At 35.3% G+C, this 17666-nt stretch overlaps 1 protein-coding gene across 1 annotated transcript; it reads right to left on the bottom strand.

Annotated features, from left to right (window-relative positions):
• Positions 1 to 3898: 3898 nt before the first annotated feature.
• Positions 3899 to 4468, bottom strand: LOC108336880 (uncharacterized). Its single transcript, XM_017573325.1, has one exon. The coding sequence runs from the start codon at positions 4466 to 4468 to the stop codon at positions 3899 to 3901; it is 570 nt and encodes a 189-aa protein (XP_017428814.1).
• Between the last annotated feature and the right edge of the window lie 13198 nt (positions 4469 to 17666).

Below are 17666 nucleotides of genomic sequence, written 5' to 3'. Positions count from 1 at the left end.
TAATTGTTCTGAGCAGGGTTTTGGGTGTAATAAATGAGATTTGACAGGTGGGTTTGGTTGCTTAATTACGAGGCCTGACATTCCCCCTAACTACAAAAATTTTCGTCCTCGAAAATTAAAACTTACCCGGAAACAGGTGAGGGTACAAGTCCTTCATGGCATCCTCCACTTCCCATGTAGAGTCACTCGTCTTTTCGTCCCACACCACTTTCACTAATTGGATCGCTTTCCTTTTGTAGTACTTGGTGCAGACGTCTTCAATGCGAACTGGCTTCATCTCTAGCATTCGGTCTTGACGAAGAAGGACGTCCTCTAGCTCCAGTATGTGCGAGGGGTCGGCTATGTACTTCCGGAGTTGGGAAACATGGAATACTGGATGAAGGTTGGACAGTTGGGGTGGCAATGACAACTCGTACGCTACTGTTCCAATCTTCCTTGAAATTTGGTAAGGTCCGATGAACTTTGGGGACAACTTCTTTGGTCGCATGGCTCTGCCTACTCCCGTGGTCGGATTTAGCCTAAGGAAAACGTGCTTTCCAGCTTTAAACGCTAATGGCCTTCTTCTTTTATCTGCGTATGACTTTTGCCGACTCCTAGACGTCTTCAACCTCTCTTGGATTAATTTTACCTTCTCGGTCGTCTGCTGAATAAGCTCAAGTCCAGTCAACAAGTTCTCTCCTTCTTGAAACCAGCAAAGTGGCGTGCGGCACTTCCGTCCGTAAAGAGCTTCGAAGGGAGCCATCCCAATGCTAGACTGGAAACTGTTGTTGTAGGTGAATTCTACTAGCGGCAGAATCTCATCCCATACGCCCATATGATCTAGGACGCACGTCCTCAATAAGTCTTCAAGCGTCTAGATGGTTCTCTCGGATTGACCGTCCGTTTGAGGGTGATACGCTGAACTCATCTGAAGTTTACTTCCCAATTCGCCTTGCAAAGATTGCCAAAACCGAGATGTGAATCTCGTGTCTCGGTCAGATATGATACTAGACGGCACTCCGTGTAGACGAACGATTTCCTTAATGTAGAGCTTCGCCAGGTTGGTCATAGACATCTTCAGGTTGACTGCTAGGAAGTGAGCGCTCTTCGTCAGTCGATCCACTATCACCCAAATGGAATCGTGATTCTTGACTGTGCGGGGTAAGTGGGTCACGAAGTCCATCGAGATGCTATCCCACTTCCATTCTGGAATCTCCAACTGCTGCAGTAAGCCGCCCGACCTTTGGTGTTCTGCCTTAGCTCGTTGACAAGTCAGGCATGATGCCACAAAACGTGCGACATCACTCTTCATTCCCGGCCACCAGAATGTCCTTCTGAGATCTTGATACATCTTAGTCATGCTAGGGTGCATTTTGATGACCTTCTTCCAGGATGATCCGCTTCAGTTCTCCATCATTTGGAATGCACGTCCGACCCTTATAGCGTAAGAAACCGTCCGTTCCAGTGTTAAATTCTTTGGCCTGCTCAGTACCGAGCGCGTTCAAAATCTTCACCAGTTCTTCATCCTCAGATTGTTTCTCTCTGATTCGGTCGAATACATCACTAGATATTCTAAGGTTACAGCATCTAATGATGTTCGGTTCTAACTTGAACTGCAACCTTAGATCTCTAAAACTCTCCACCAAACTTAACTCTCTTACCATCATGGATGAGACGTGCACCACCTTTCTGCTCAAAGCGTCCGCTACTACGTTCGCTTTCCCTGGATGGTAGAGTAACTCAAAATCGTAATCTTTTAAGAATTCCAACCAACGCCTATGCCTCATGTTTAATTCCTTCTGATCAAAGAGGTACTTGAGACTCTTATGATCACTAAAGACTTGGAACGTAGATCCGTACAGATGGTGTCTCCAAATCTTCAGGGCGAAGACGACCGCTGCTAATTCCAGGTCGTGCGTCGGATAATTCTTCCCGTGCACTTTCCATTGACGAGAAGTGTACGCGACCACTCTCTTCTCTTGCATAAGCACACAGCCCAACCCTTGGTGAGACGCGTCGCAATATACTTCAAAGGGTTTGGACGTGTCAGGGATGACCAACACTGGGGCGCTCGTTAACTTCTTCTTCAACTCCTGGAAGCTCGCTTCACACCGATCAGTCCAAGCGAACGGGTGATCCTTGCGTGTAAGCTGCGTTAACGGTGCTACTATCTTAGAAAATCCTTCGATGAAGCGCCTATAGTAGCCCGCAAGACCAACAAAACTCCGGACTTCGGTGACCGAACGCGGACTCGCCCATTCCAAAACTGCCCGTACTTTTGCCGGGTCTACAGAGATCCCTTTAGCCGACACAACGTGCCCCAAGAACTGCACGCTCTTCATCCAAAATTCACACTTTGATAACTTGGCGTACAGTTCCTTTTCCTTCAAAACGCCAAGTACGACCCTCAAATGTTCCTCATGTTCTTCATGGCTCTTGGAGTAGATGAGGATATCGTCAATGAAGACCACTACGAACTTGTCCAAGTATGGCTTGAATATACGATTCATGTAATCCATGAAGATTGCTGGCGCGTTCGTCACACCGAACGGCATCACTACATACTCGTAGTGTCCGTAACGAGATCTGAAAGCAGTCTTCTGGATGTCTTCTTCCTTTACCCGAATCTGGTGGTACCCCGATCGCAGATCAATCTTCGAGAATACCGTGGCCCCATTCAATTGATCCAACAAATCATCTATCCTTGGCAGTGGGTACTTATTCTTGATGGTCAGCTTGTTTAATTGTCTGTAATCAATGCAAAGCCGAGAGCTGCCATCTTTCTTCTTCACCAAAAGAACAGGTGCTCCCCAGGGTGATACGCTCGGCCTGATAAATTGTTTGTCCATCAGATCTTCAATTTACTCCTTAAGCTCAACCAACTCAGCGGGTGACATTCGGTACGGTTGGACAGAGATGGGTGCCGCCGTTGACACTAAGTCGATCGTGAACTCAACCTCGCGAATAGGAGGTAGTCCAGGTATTTCGTCTGGAAAGACTTCAGGAAATTCCTCTATTACCGATCGTCCTCCACTTAACTTATCACTGGACGATCGTTCCCAATTCGCTCCTTCAAACCCTTCATCTGAATGCGTCATTATCAAAAAGCAATAGGCGCCCTCCACGATATCTTCCTTTAGCTGACCGAGTGTCACCGACAACACTTCCTCTTCTTCATCAGGGAAAACCAACTTCTTCTCACCACAATCTATCAAAATGCGATTGGTGGCTAACCAATCCATTCCTAAAATCACCTCTAACTCTTTTAGAGGTAAACAGATCAAATTGACCTTATATCTACGCCCCTCGACCTCAATAGGACATCTGACGCAGACCGTAGACGTCCTAACCTCTCCAGCCGCTGGGGTTGACACCACTAGGTCGAACTGCATCTCACTCTCAGTTATTCCCAATTTCTCAACACACGCCTTCGAGATGAAGGAGTGGGTCGCCCCCGAATCATACAATACACAGCAAGATTTTCCATATACTAAGCAGGTGCTGGTGATGAGTGTACCTGAGCTTGCTGCTTCTGCGCCTGTTATTGCATACACTTGTCCGACTGCTTGCGCTCGACTACCTCTCCCTTGCTGGATCCTTCCAGCGTTCGGTGGTCTCATGACCGCTCGTCCGCCCATATTGCACTCGCTCTCCAGATGGTCGTTTCTTCTACATCGAGTGCAATACTTTCCTCCTACCAACTGAGGGCAGACTGACCTGAAATGGGGTCCTCCACACTGAAAACATTTGATCGCCCCCTGCTGTCCAGAATGTCCAGCAACAACCATCGCCTGAGACCCACTTGACTGCGCTGGTCGAGCGTACGGCGTCCTATTCCGATTCAGATTTGTTCTTGATAGAATCGGTCCCCTAGCTGCTTGTTGCTTCTTCTGTTGTTCTACTTCCGCCACATTCTTCTCTAACACCTTGGCCCTCTCGACCATCGAGGGAATGACTTAATGCAGAGGCTGGATATCAGCACTTTCAGATCACTCCTTAATCCATTCTCGAATTTCCGGCACTGCCACTCTTCACTGGTGGCCATAGTATTGAACCTCAACAGATGCTTGAACGTGTTGGTATACTCCGACACAGACTTCCCTCCTTGTACCAGTTGAAGAAACTCAACTTCCTTGGCGTAACGAACGCTGTCTGGGAAGTATTCCTCATAGAATTTACTCCTGAAAACTGCCCAAGTGATGGGACTGTGAGCGTCCGTCAGAATAGCCTTTATGCTCGTCCACCAGTGGCTTGCTTCCCCGGTAAGCAAATACTCCGTGAATGCCAAGCGATTCTCGTCCGGGCACCTCTTGGCATCGTAAATCCTCTCCATGTCTCTCAACCACTGGTCAGCCTCGTCCGGTAACCCTTTCCCGTTGAACTTGGCTGGGTGGTGCTGCAGAAAACTCTCCAAGGTCCACTCCGCCTGGTGAGTAGCGTTTGAAGAGGACGCTCCTGGTGTATTCCTAGTGATCGCTAGGATCTCCATTAATTGTCTTTGGTTGTTTCAGAGTTTGCGCGAGCTGCTTCCAAACTCTGTAAAGCAATTGAATTTTGCTGCATCAAGGCAGCGTTCTGCTGCTGTAACCTCTCTATGACTGACTCCAACAACCTAGTGTTGAGATGGAGGAGGAGGTCTGGGTGCCATTTGTTCTTTGGAACAACAGAGAAAAACGGTCGTTAGTCATGTTCAAAGAGTTTAAAATACTCATTAAACACACATTAGGCACACAGCAAAAACACAGTGCACGCATAACCTACAGTGTCCTTAAAGAACAAAATTGCTCTAATACCACTAATATAACATCCAAAAAATACAGTAAACACCATATAGTAGAATTAATCACATTTAATGATAAACCAAATCAGTCTTAAATTCAACAAGAACACAGGTTCTGGCCGAACGGCCTTACACTAAGCGATTTACAAAATAACGAGCAGTACATTAAGCTAACCTGACCGAACGGTTTACAAAACAGAAATACCGAACGGTTATGCCAGGAAAAAGAAAGTGGTCGTTCTAAGACAACTCGCTAAAATAACTACTAAACAATTAACCGAACGGACTACTGTTCGGCCTTCACTTCTACATCAACGAGATTCTCTTCCTCTAGTATTCCTTCTTCCAGCGTCTCCTCCAGTAACGCATCACCATCTGCTCACATCCACACGGATGATCATTGCAAAGACAAGACGGACGTACAGATACAGGACAACACAAAGAAAAACACAGGGTAAGCTTATTTAATTTAATTCAAGTAATAACATGCATTTCTCAACATATCAAGCATATCAAATATATTCCAATATACAATTCAATCAATTCCTGATACTAGACTGACTGTCCGGACCGTATGAATTTTGTGTAGCTACGACGTTCGTGCACCCGGGTGATATAGTAACTGGAATTTTCATCAGCTACTACTACCCGAGGTTAGTCCGTTCCGTCCAAATTACATTTATGGACTAAGACCTCCTGCCGTTCCCACACATGACATACTCCCCTCTAGTTGAGGACGAGCACTCACGGAACATCAGGATGAACCGCCAGCTAAGCTTTGTCCACATTCATACTTTACAATTCCAACTTTCATCCAAGAGTCGTTCCTCCCTGGAACGCTCGTTCAAAATCCACAATCATCATTTCATCTCATATACTGTTCATTCTTTATAATTTTCCACTTTAATATCATTTTCATCTTCCGTTCCAATTACATAAAATGACGAGCGTTCAGCCCTCTTCATAACAAGGACGAACGTTAAAAACGAGACTGAGAAATCCTCGTTTCCGAACAGAACAAAACCGACACATATTATATGACGAACGTCATTACCACTCGAATCAGTTGAATGAACTGACTCTAGAACGATCCGATCAATACTCAGAATAAGTTAAGTACAAAGGCTCTAAGCCGAATCCAAATGGATAGAGATACCACAAGATGAGTAAATAACTATACCGAGAACATTTCAATTAGAGAGACCGATTGCCAGTCAATGACCGAACGCGGTTATACGTATTTACTAAAATTTTGGACGAACGCTATTTCCACCCGTTTGGTAATTAAAGACAAGGACGAGCGTCAGTATAAGACCGAGTGCCACTCATAACGTACGCTTTGGGTCGAGACTCATCGCTGATTTGAACTCATAATAGAAAAAGTAATAAGGGTACTATAGGATAGTGAAGATAGAATTCAGAATGACTAAGTATCCAGTTATGTTTACAAGTTTCTCAATTCCTCACACAACACTCAAGGTATCTACGTTTGGCCGAACGCTTAAACGTAGCACTAATACAAGAGGGCGTTCGTCCTCAACTAGAATTCTTTCCAAATGAAAGAATTCAATTTCAAAGAAGTTTAGTAACAACACCGAACGGTCAAGGACCGTTCAATGACGAACGTTCATTATCATAGGAAATTCATATTCAAAGTTTCATTTACATTAAATTCATTTCTCAGCATAAACTTTCATACTTTCAAATACTCATATCATAGTACATTTCATACTTCTCATACATCAACTCATAATCATAATCATATACCAAAAATCAAATAATACAGATCATACTTCAGGCAACACACAGAACGTTCATACAGTACAATACGAACATACGAATTAAATTGAATAAGCTTCCCTTACCTCTTAAAGGTAGTCGAACTTTCTCAGATATGAGTTAGGGTTCTCCTACTGACAGAGGTCTCAACGTTCTACCACGTTTTCTACAAGCTATAACCAACATAGACCAGAAAATCACTCAGGATGATAGACTCAACTTAGGCAACCCAGAACCTGAATTTGCATGCTACGGAATAAAGGCAAGAATGGAGAAAGGATGGACTTACCAGTTCAAAATCTTAAAATGATCGGTTCCAACGATCGTCCTCAACGCTGGGAGTGCAGAACTGGTGCCTGAATGATGATCGGAGAAGAAGAAGAATGAGTTTTGGTAGAAAGAAGGGGAAGTTTCTAGAGAGAAGTAGGAGAAATGGAAAGTCAGGGTTTTGGAATGGAGAAGGTGCATGCAGAAAAGTGACGCGGATTTCAGAAAGTTCAGTTTTGTTTAAAAACGAACGTCTGTTCTCCTACTGACACCTGCAATCCACTAACTGATTTTCAGATCCTCGTTTATTGACACCTGGCGTCCGCTCAGAGGGTTTCTAAGTGCGCTTTAATGGTTCTGAGCAGGGTTTTGGGTGTAATAAATGAGATTTGACAGGTGGGTTTGGTTGCTTAATTACGAGGCCTGACATCTTAATTTATTGTTTTATAATTTTTATTTATTTAGTCATTTAATAAATTATTAGAGAACAACTTATATTTAAAGTATTAATTTATTTTTTTATACTATTTTTTATTTTTAATTTTATCTTTTTATGATTTTTAATTATTTGATCATTTAATAAAATTAAATTTTGAAAAATATATTTTACTCTTATTTTTTAAAATAATATTATTTAAAAAATAATATACATTTATTAATAATACAAATTTGTTCATATACTCATTAGACGATTCTTGTAATATACATTAGACAGTTTGTTCATATATTCATTAAACAAGTCTAGCATTACATATTAGACGAGTTTAATAATACATGATGAGTGTGTTCATATACTGATTAAACAAGTCTAACAACACATATTAACGAGTTTGTCAATGCACTAATTAGACGAGTCTAACAATACCATTAGACCGTTCATACATTGATTTATAATTTTAGAGAGTCTATTATACATAGTTTTGTATATCTTTTATTTTTTAGAGAGTCTACTCTATATTTTTTCATATGCTTTATTCTTTTCATTTTTACCAAATATACTATATATATTTTTATAGATATTTGTTACAATCGTGCAGGAGAATATTTATTATAGGTTAAAAACAAAAAAGGAAGGTGAATAGTTTGATGTTATAGATTGAAACTTTAAACTTTTTCCCTTGAAAATCAGAGCTTTATAAAATCTTTCTCTTTATTTTAACTTAGCAATCAACTATGAAACAAAAAGTGTAGATATAAGAAAAAGTTACACACTAATTAGTTCATATAAAAAAGATCATACATCTAGTTGTTAATTAACTCAACAAGAGTGATTGACTAAACATTATCAAAACTGAAAAATATAGTCACTAATGAAATGAGAAGTTTAGAATATGGAAAGAACACACCTTTCTTGAAGAACCACAAGATATGAAGAAACACCTTCCTAAAAGCCACAACAATAAACACCTCCTTTGAATCACAAAAAGGATGAATAACCACCTTCCTTAATCCACAAGGAATGAACATTTCTTTTGAATTACACAAAGGATGAAGAACCACTTCCTTAAATCCACAAGGAATTAACATCTCCTTTGAATCACACAAAGGATGACCACACCTCTCTTAAGTCACACAAGAGATGAACAAGCTTACAAACCATAGTAGACAACAACTCCTTATCACTTAAAAGTTACTTGATGAAATATAAGCCACCCACTAAAACTAGGTGTTTCCAAAGCTTGTGACAAAGCTAATTTTCACAATCTAGCTTTTGTATTTGAAAATATAAAGCATTGCTTAATTTATAGAAGAAAACTTTCTTTCGACCAATTTAGAAAAACCCAATTCGATATTAAGGTCAGAACATGAAAAACCAATTTGAAAAACAGTCAAAATAATCAATTGTCATAACAATGACTTTTCTTGACACTCATTTTCACTCAGATAATCGATTATGACTAAGAATAATTGATTAATCCAGTGAATCTTGCACAAATAAAACTCTCCTAGTGCACTGAGATAATCAATTATGGCTAAGAATAATTGATTAATCCAGTGAATCTTGCACAAATAAAACTCTCCTAGTGCACTGTTGCGTGACTACTATCTTAAATAAGATATGAAGATTACAAGACTTAAACAACTAAAATGTTATAAACAACTAAAATCTTAAGTCTTTTAATGTAACTTTTGAATCCAAACATTCTTTAACTCTTCAACATTTCCTCATAAATCTCTTTAAGTCTTCACCAGTTCTCCATAAATCATCCTCATCATTCAAACTTCAACTTCTCTTCATTTATTATCATCATCAAAACTTGTCTTTAAGATTGAGAATAAGATATCTATATTCTTGTTTAATCAATAATCTCTCCTTTTGTATGATTATCAAAAATAATATCTCCCTTTTTTTTTTAAGATTACATAATGAAATGATACGTACATAAAGTTAATCATCTAACATATTTCAAGTTAAAGAATCATCTTTTATAATGATTAATCCTTTTCTAAGATCATAAAACCTATCAAGATATCATAAAGATTTCTTGATTTTGAAATAACCTATAACAAAGAAAAATAACATTTTGATCCCTAAAAACTTGTATAGGTCATTTGGGATTAGAGACAAGTTACTTAATTATTGAAATTCAAGCATACATTCTATTTGAAACATCAAAATATTTAATTCTATATTTCTTAGAAGCATGTCCCTTTATAAAATAAAAGCACGTTAAGCAAGTATTACTTCTAGAGTAAGGTTTTCCTTTTCAACCCATGCCCTAAAAATCCTTTTATTATTATTTCTACACACTTTTTATTTTTATAAAAGCCCTTTTGTTTAAAACTTTCTTTTTCAACATTTTTATTTTTGGAAACATTTGCAAAAGGTTTTTCAAGACTATTATTTTTATTTTCAAAAGTCTTGCAACCTTCACAAACAATAGCAATATTTCTTCCTTCCTCAAGAATTTAAATTTTATTTTTCAAGATTTCTTCTTCTTGAGAATTTTCAAGTTTATTTTCAAAAGTCGTATACTCTAACTTAAGCTTATGTAGTAGAGACAAATTTTTAAATTCAACATAATAGTTTTGGAATGAAGAATGTAATTCATCATTATCATTCATATGACTACAAATACTAAAATTTCCCACTTTGCTAAAGCTTGATTCATTTTCTACTATTAAAAAAAATGTTGGTTTCTTCATCTAAATCACCAAGACTTGAATAAGAGGTTCAAAATTTTCCTTCCAAGCTATGTAGGCTTTCTTCTTCATGAATTTCTTGCCTTTCTTATCTTCATTATTTTTCTTTTGATTTGGACATTCAACTTTTACATGTTATTTCACCATACCTATAGAAATTGTAATTTGAAACAAAGTTGTTGTTTTTGTTTTTATACCTTTTGTGCCTCTGTTTTTTTTTTATTTTCATAAAAGTTTAAAATTTTTTCATCATGAGGTTAATGTTTTCACAGTTCCAGCCATCTTCGTCTTAATGACTCTTACCTTTTGAAATTTGGAATTAAAGACAATGTGTTTTTTTCTTTCTTTCTTACTCCTCATCATTGAGTTTCCCCAATTCTAACTCATGCTCTTTCAAACTTCCCAAAGAGAATAGCCATGGACATATCTGCAAGATTTAGTGACTCCATTATGGTTGTGACCTTTGGATGCCAAGACTTGTTGAAGGATTTCAAAATTTTTATATTAAAATCATCAATGTCAAAAATTTTATCTAACTCGGAGAGATGATTGACAACATGGGTGAATCTTTTTCTACACATCAATATTGTTTCTCCTCACAGCATTCAGAACATTTCGTACTCTTGGATGAGATAATTATTTTCTTTCTCATTTAACATAACTAGATCCTTCATGGGTTATTTTAAGTATTTTCCACATTTCCTTAGCACTTCTATACATTGAAATGTTATAAAATTCATCAAGATTTAATGCAAAAGATATTATATTTATGGCCCTAAAATCATATTGAGCCTTTCTATTTTCCTCTACACTCCATTGCAAAAAAGACTTATGTTCCTGCAAGTCATTAACAATAGTAATAAGAACAAAAAGACCATTAGCAACAACATCCTAGACACCACTATCAACATACTCCAAAAATATTTGAACTCTAACTTTCTTAAAGGGATTGTTTTCTCTAACAGACAAAAGGGAGTTTGTGTTAAGAATTAAGATTGTAAATGCACTGATGCAGAAAAAATTTACTGACTGTATTATTAATTGTAAACGTGGCTTTAAATAGCCAAATAACAGTTACTAAACAATTAAAAACCACCCACCGAAAATAAAGCTAGTAGTGGTTACAGGAATGAGAAAAATTAGCAAATATCCCTAAAGACTTGGTAAACCAAGATATTATTCAAAACAGAAATAAAACTGCTGCAAACTTCTTCAGTTTGTTAATCAAAGCACCTTTAGCAAAAATTTGGTTTTATCCCACCTTTTTTTTAAACTTTTTTTTTAAAAACTATCAAGATCTAATACCAATTGTTAGAACCTGCAATGAAATATTTGTTGTAAGATAAAAACCAAGAGGTGAATTGATTTAATGTCAAATAATGTAGAGATAAGAGAAAATTAAACAATAATTTGTATACTCATAGAAATTAAAAGATCTTACGTCCAATTGTTATAATAAACTCAACAAGAGTGATTAATTAAACACTATCAAAACTGAAAAATACAATCACTAATGCAATGAACAATTTAGAATATGAAAAGAACACACATTTTTTGAAGAACTACAAGAGATGAATAACCACCTTCCTTGAAGCCACAAGGAATGAACATCTACTTTGAATCACACAAAGGATGAATAATCATTTTCCTTGAAATGACAATGAAAGAACACATCTTTTGAATCACACAACGGATGAAGAACCACCTTCCTTAAATCTACAAGGAACCAACACCTCCTTTGAATCATGACCACACCTCTCTTTAATAACAACAAGCTTATAAACCCAAGCAAACAATAACACCTTATCACTCAAGAGTCATACTTGATGAAATTTAAGCCACCCACAAAGTGACAAATCTAATTTTCGCAATCTAATAACTTTTGTATTTGAAAACATAGAGTTTTGCTTAATTTATAGAAGAAAACTTGCTTTGGACTAGTTCAAGAAATACTTAATTCGAAGTCAGAACATGAAAAACCTATTTTAAAAAGTGTCAAAATAGTTGGTTATGATAAGCTATAATCGATTATTCTATTGGCTTTTGTCAACAATCATTTTTCACTAAAATAAAAGAGAAAAGAGATTAAATAATTTAATATAGTAATTAAAAAATTAAAATTTATGCTAAGAATACCACTTCATAGTCTTCACTTATCGGTAAATTTATATAAATATTCTTGGAATATTTTAATTTTATCCATTAAACAAGTGTTAGTTATTATCAAGATTTATGATTTTCAGATACGAAAATGTTTCCTTGCAAACTTTCCTAAGAGATTTTTATTTTATTTAATTATTATAGTAAGTAACTTAATCTTTAACCGTACTAAGGTGAAAATGAATAATAACTATTTTAAAATTATTCTTGAAGTAACTTTATATTATATATAGACACTAAAAATTATTATTATATATATATAATAATAATAATTTTGAAACTTAAATTTAAATATATTATCACTTAAAGCATTAAAACTTGCTTTTATTAAGATATGGAGAAAGAAATTTCAAATAGGTGACAAGATTTGAGAAAATCGAAGTGCATTTTCAAATAGGTCACAAGATTTGAGAAAATCAAAGAATTATTATGTGTAATCCTATGGACTGAAATGGAGGAAGAGATTCACTTATATTCTAGTTAATAAAAGAGTTTAGATCTTGAGTGACATGTGTATTTCCTAATGAAATACCATGTGTATTTACAGATTTTTGAACCCTACGACTTATATGATAAAAACAGATAATATCAAGATGATATAAAATAATATCAATAAAAATAATTTATCATATATAAAATTATCAATAGAGTAATCGTAATAATGTAATAGCTTACTTGATTAACCAAATATTATATAAATATATAGTATTAAAGAATATCATAACATATCGTAATCAAACTACTGATATTTAGTCATATATTATGTTAATATATGAATATTTATGTCAACAAATATATCTTATAATATTATATAATCACTTAAATTAATGAGCCTTGCTTGACCGTGTCATTTAATATATTTACTAGGTATAGGTTTGATACGTACAAAACTAAATTATTTACATCACATATGACTTAACAACTATAATAGATATTATTTAGAATCATAATCTTTTAGTAATTTTAAGAATATTAACTGCAAAACAAAAATAACTTTTAAGAATTTATCAAAAGTTATAGTTTTATTAATTTGCACAAGACAGAAAATTGTGAATGAAAGTTACTTGTAATCATATATAATTTTAATGAAGAGATGTTTTATCCTTTTAACACAATATACATATTCTATTATTATATGATCGTACATGTCAAATAATGAAGAAAAAAAAACAACAATAGTATAATACATTTATCAAACCTATAACCCTATATTTTTATATCTTATTCCACCTTTTCCTATACCACACATATATATAAATGCGGAAGGATAAAAATTAGAGAAGGGACATAAATCTTTAGAACTTAGAAAGGGACTTGTGGTGAGTTCGTAGGAGAGATTAAAAATAAACATTACTTCATTATTTTGTCGTGCATGGTATGTGGTCGGTCACGGGCATAGATTCAACATTTTCACTCATTTATTTGCACAAAATCCATGCATGCATGGACCCTCATTTTCGGTTTTCTAAAGCATTATGGAAAACCAAGCAATCATTTCCATTTGCTTTTCCTTTTTTTGTTCACAAAGTTTTACATCAAACTAAGTTCATCTAAATCTAAAAATCATATTACAATCAAAATTACTTAAAATAACTTTTATTCTTAAATGAAAACCCCCAAATGTAGATTTAAATACATATTGGTAATTTTAGTCATAGTTCGTCCTCTTCTTCAAATCCCTTCATTGTCTTCCAATAGGGTTGGTACGTAGCACTCAAATACAAATTAATTTAACAGGAATAAAAACAAAAGTTCTTGAAATTGGAAATGAAATTTGGTCGGTGTTGTCGCTTTATGTTTTGGACATTAGCGTTGTCCCTCTTTAATGAGCCATTTTCGTGCTTCCGTGTTCAACGAGGCGTAGACAACTGAATTTCTTCGCAACTAGCAGAATCCAAGGGAACATTAATTGATCCATGGCTACATCCATTTTTGTCCATTGTAGCAAAATAAAAGGAAAGACTATCTTGCAACAGAAACAATAGTGAAAAATCTTACACAAACCTCCCAATCTTCGTAAAATCACGAGACACTTAAATAATAATATTTTCAAATTATTTCATTGCTTAAAATAAGATTGTCATGTTTTTTTACGTATTAAAAGACTAAATTTAAGTCTAATTCATTTAATTTTTTTAAGTTTAGATTTGTTTCACTTACATAATCATCAACAATTATAAATATACGAGTAACCTTAAATTTATCGATGACATTTTTTTATATTACAATTTAATTTTTTTCAAAGATGTTTTTGTTGATAATAAATTTTGTCAGTAAAATTTATCAGCTTGATAAACTACATTAGGATTATCGAAATATATTTTTGTTAGTAACTTATAATTACAATTATCAACAATAAAAATTGTCACTAAAATCCATTGGTAAACTACAATTAGTATTACTCATAGATATTTCCATCGATAACTTAACAATACAATTTGAACAATATCTTTTCATCAGTTAATTTATCCAAGATGACAAATTTCTCATCTAGTCTGATGTAACTTTTATATATTAAGAGATGAGTGGGACAAAGAAAAGAAGAGAAGAAGAAAATGAGGAATAGGTGGAGGATGTGAGGAAAAAGGAGGAGATGGAGGCTCTACGATTAGTTCTTGACAATTCGGTTGTGACATATTGGTGGCTCGGTACTGAAGCGACTAGAACTTAACGATAACATAAAAGAACGACATTGATTACTAGAGTTAGAAAAGATAAAAAAAATGATTAAGTGAAAGAAGAGGAATAAAAATATAAAGAGGAGGAACAATAATAAGTAAGAAGTTATGGTAACGATGACAACTACAAACTGCTTGGAGGAGAAGAAGAAAAAAATAAAGATAAAAAGAAAAAAAAAGAAAAATGATAGAAAAAGGAAACTCAATATTGTATTTTATTTATGGGTATTATTGACAATTAGTAAAATATTTACTAACAAACATGTAGTGTCAAATTTATCAATAAATTACCAAGGAATTTCACTGTACATTAGTAAAGTTTAGTAAAGTTTACTGAGAATTACTTTACTAACAAATTTGTATTAAGTTTGTAAATAATATACAAATTTATTATAATATTATACAAATTAATTTTATCTCTACGTTAAATATTGTGTGTTCACATTAAATATCAAACCTGACAATTGAAAAGAGTTCAATACAATAAATCTAAACTTGATTTAGAATAAATTTTTAAAGATACTATAATTTTAATATTAATTTAATATCATGTTATAAATGACTACGATAATATATTAAAAAATAATTCTGATATTATATTAACAAAACTTTGATATATCATATTATTTTATTAAAACAATAAAATTTAAATCTAACACAAATCACATCTATAATAAAAAATATGTTTATACATCATCCATCAATAATATATATTCTCTAGTTTACTTAAGTTACATCTTCTTATATTCCCTGGGTACCAAAAATATTAATTTAATTCTACAAGACATTACTACATTTAAATGTCTTTTTCGTAGAAGAAAAACTCTCCCTTTTAACACACGAGGTTCTTACGAATTTTAATCAATGAAATTGCATGAAAACAATATGCACGTGACGTTAAAGCAACTAGCTAGCTGAGGGAAATAGATGTAGAGTTATTAATTAACTTACCTTGCATTAAAACAAAGTCACGGATACCTGTTTGATAAATAAATTAGACTAAAGTTTCCTTATAAAAGATTTTAGTTTAAAAACTATACCTGAAACTATTCAAATAAATAAATAAATCTTGTAGAGTAAGCTGCCCAGTCTTTTTTTAATAAATGTAAATACTATATATAATGATAATGCCCTTTTATCGTACTTATTCAAATTTTATGCGCCGATACATAAGAAATAAGTTAGGGTTTGTAAAATGGATAAGCGGAATGAATTGCAAAGCTAGCTATATATCTTGACCCGTCTGAAAGAAAGTTAGACTATTTTTGTTTTACTTTCAAATTTTGTTATATATATACATATTAAAATCACGTTTAATTACATGAAATATTTTTAAATTTTTAATTAATTAACTAATATTTTTAATTAAATAAAATAAAATACTTTTTATTTTTACATCTTAAAATATTTCATTATAATTAATAATTGAAACTAAAATTTTAATTTATAAATGTTAATAACTTATATTACAACATAATTGTATATTTGTGTCTTTTAATTTTTTATTTTAAAAATAAAATTTAGTCACCATTCTAGTTCATTCCACCCGTTTAATAAGTTAGCTGGAACAAACTAAAATAGACTAACATATTAAAAACATCAATCCAATGATCACAAGACAAGACCCATTTACTACCCTAAAACACTAGTACAGGAGTAGGATATAGCACCGGTTAAAATTGGTTATAGGCACCGGTTCTGCAATCGGTGCATAACCAGACGAGTTAAAAAAGTATAGGTTTTATGTCTCGGTCATGAACCGAGACAAAAGTGATAAGATTATGTCCCGAACTTTAGGATAACCGAGGTCGTAACACTTTTTTTTTTTTTTAATTTAGGTAACCCAGTTCAGTTCAAGCAGGAGGAAGGAGGATTTGGTGACCGAGATTCAAAAAATGCAACTGCAGAACCCAGAAGCGCAACCCATAACCCAGAACAACAACCTGCAACCCAAAACAACAACCCAGAACCACCATAACAGCAACCCAAAACTCAAATCGTGCCTCCATGATTCAATCTTCTCCATCCCAACCTGCACACAGAACCCAGAAACTCAAAAATCGGAGAAACGAAGATCAAATCACAGAAACTCAAACGGTAGGAGAGAAAACAAAGATGGTAAGGGAGATCGAGAAATTGTCGCTGCCGCCGCGTCCTCGTCATCCCCGCGTCCACCATCCTTTCTCTCTCGCCGGAAACCACCGATCTCGCGGCTGTGCTGGCTGTGTGGGTGTCGTCGTCGCGGCGGGATCTAGACTCAAGGACATTGGGGTCGTTGTCGCACTCGGAGCAGAGGATGTCCCCGGTGGCGCGGTCTGGGACGAGGCTGCAGTTGGAGAAGGCGATGTCGCCGGTGGCGCGGTCGGGGACGAGGCCGCAGTCGGAGTAGATGATGCTGCCAGAATGGTCGAGAACGAGACTGGACGACGCGAGAAAGCGATGGAGGGAGTGGGAGGGAGGGAGTCAGATCTGGAGGAAGAAGGAAAGGAGGGAGAGCGAGGGTGGGGAGGAAGAAGGAAAGGAGGGAGAGCGAGGGAGCGAGGGTGGGTTGCAGATCTGGAGGAGGGAGAGCGAGGGAGCGAGGGTGGGTTGCAGATCTGGAGGAGGAAGAAGGAAATGAAAGTTTACGTTTTTTTGTTAAGTGTGTGCTGCACATATGACTCGGTTCTCTCTGCCCGAAACAATACATGCATAGGTCTCGGTTCTAGCCCTGACTGAGGCATATAGTCCTAAAAAAAAATATAAAAAGAAATATAAAATGACTATATACCTCGGTTTCCGTTTAAACCGAGGCATAAACACTATTTCTGAAGGGACATGTGGGCTTTTAGGCTTCGGTCGGTGCTTTAACCGAGGTAATATGACTTATATGCTTCGGT

Source organism: Vigna angularis, chromosome 7 (genome assembly GCF_016808095.1).
Source record: "Vigna angularis cultivar LongXiaoDou No.4 chromosome 7, ASM1680809v1, whole genome shotgun sequence".
NCBI classification, from domain to species: domain Eukaryota; kingdom Viridiplantae; phylum Streptophyta; class Magnoliopsida; order Fabales; family Fabaceae; genus Vigna; species Vigna angularis.
This window is presented reverse-complemented; position numbering and strand designations above follow the sequence as displayed.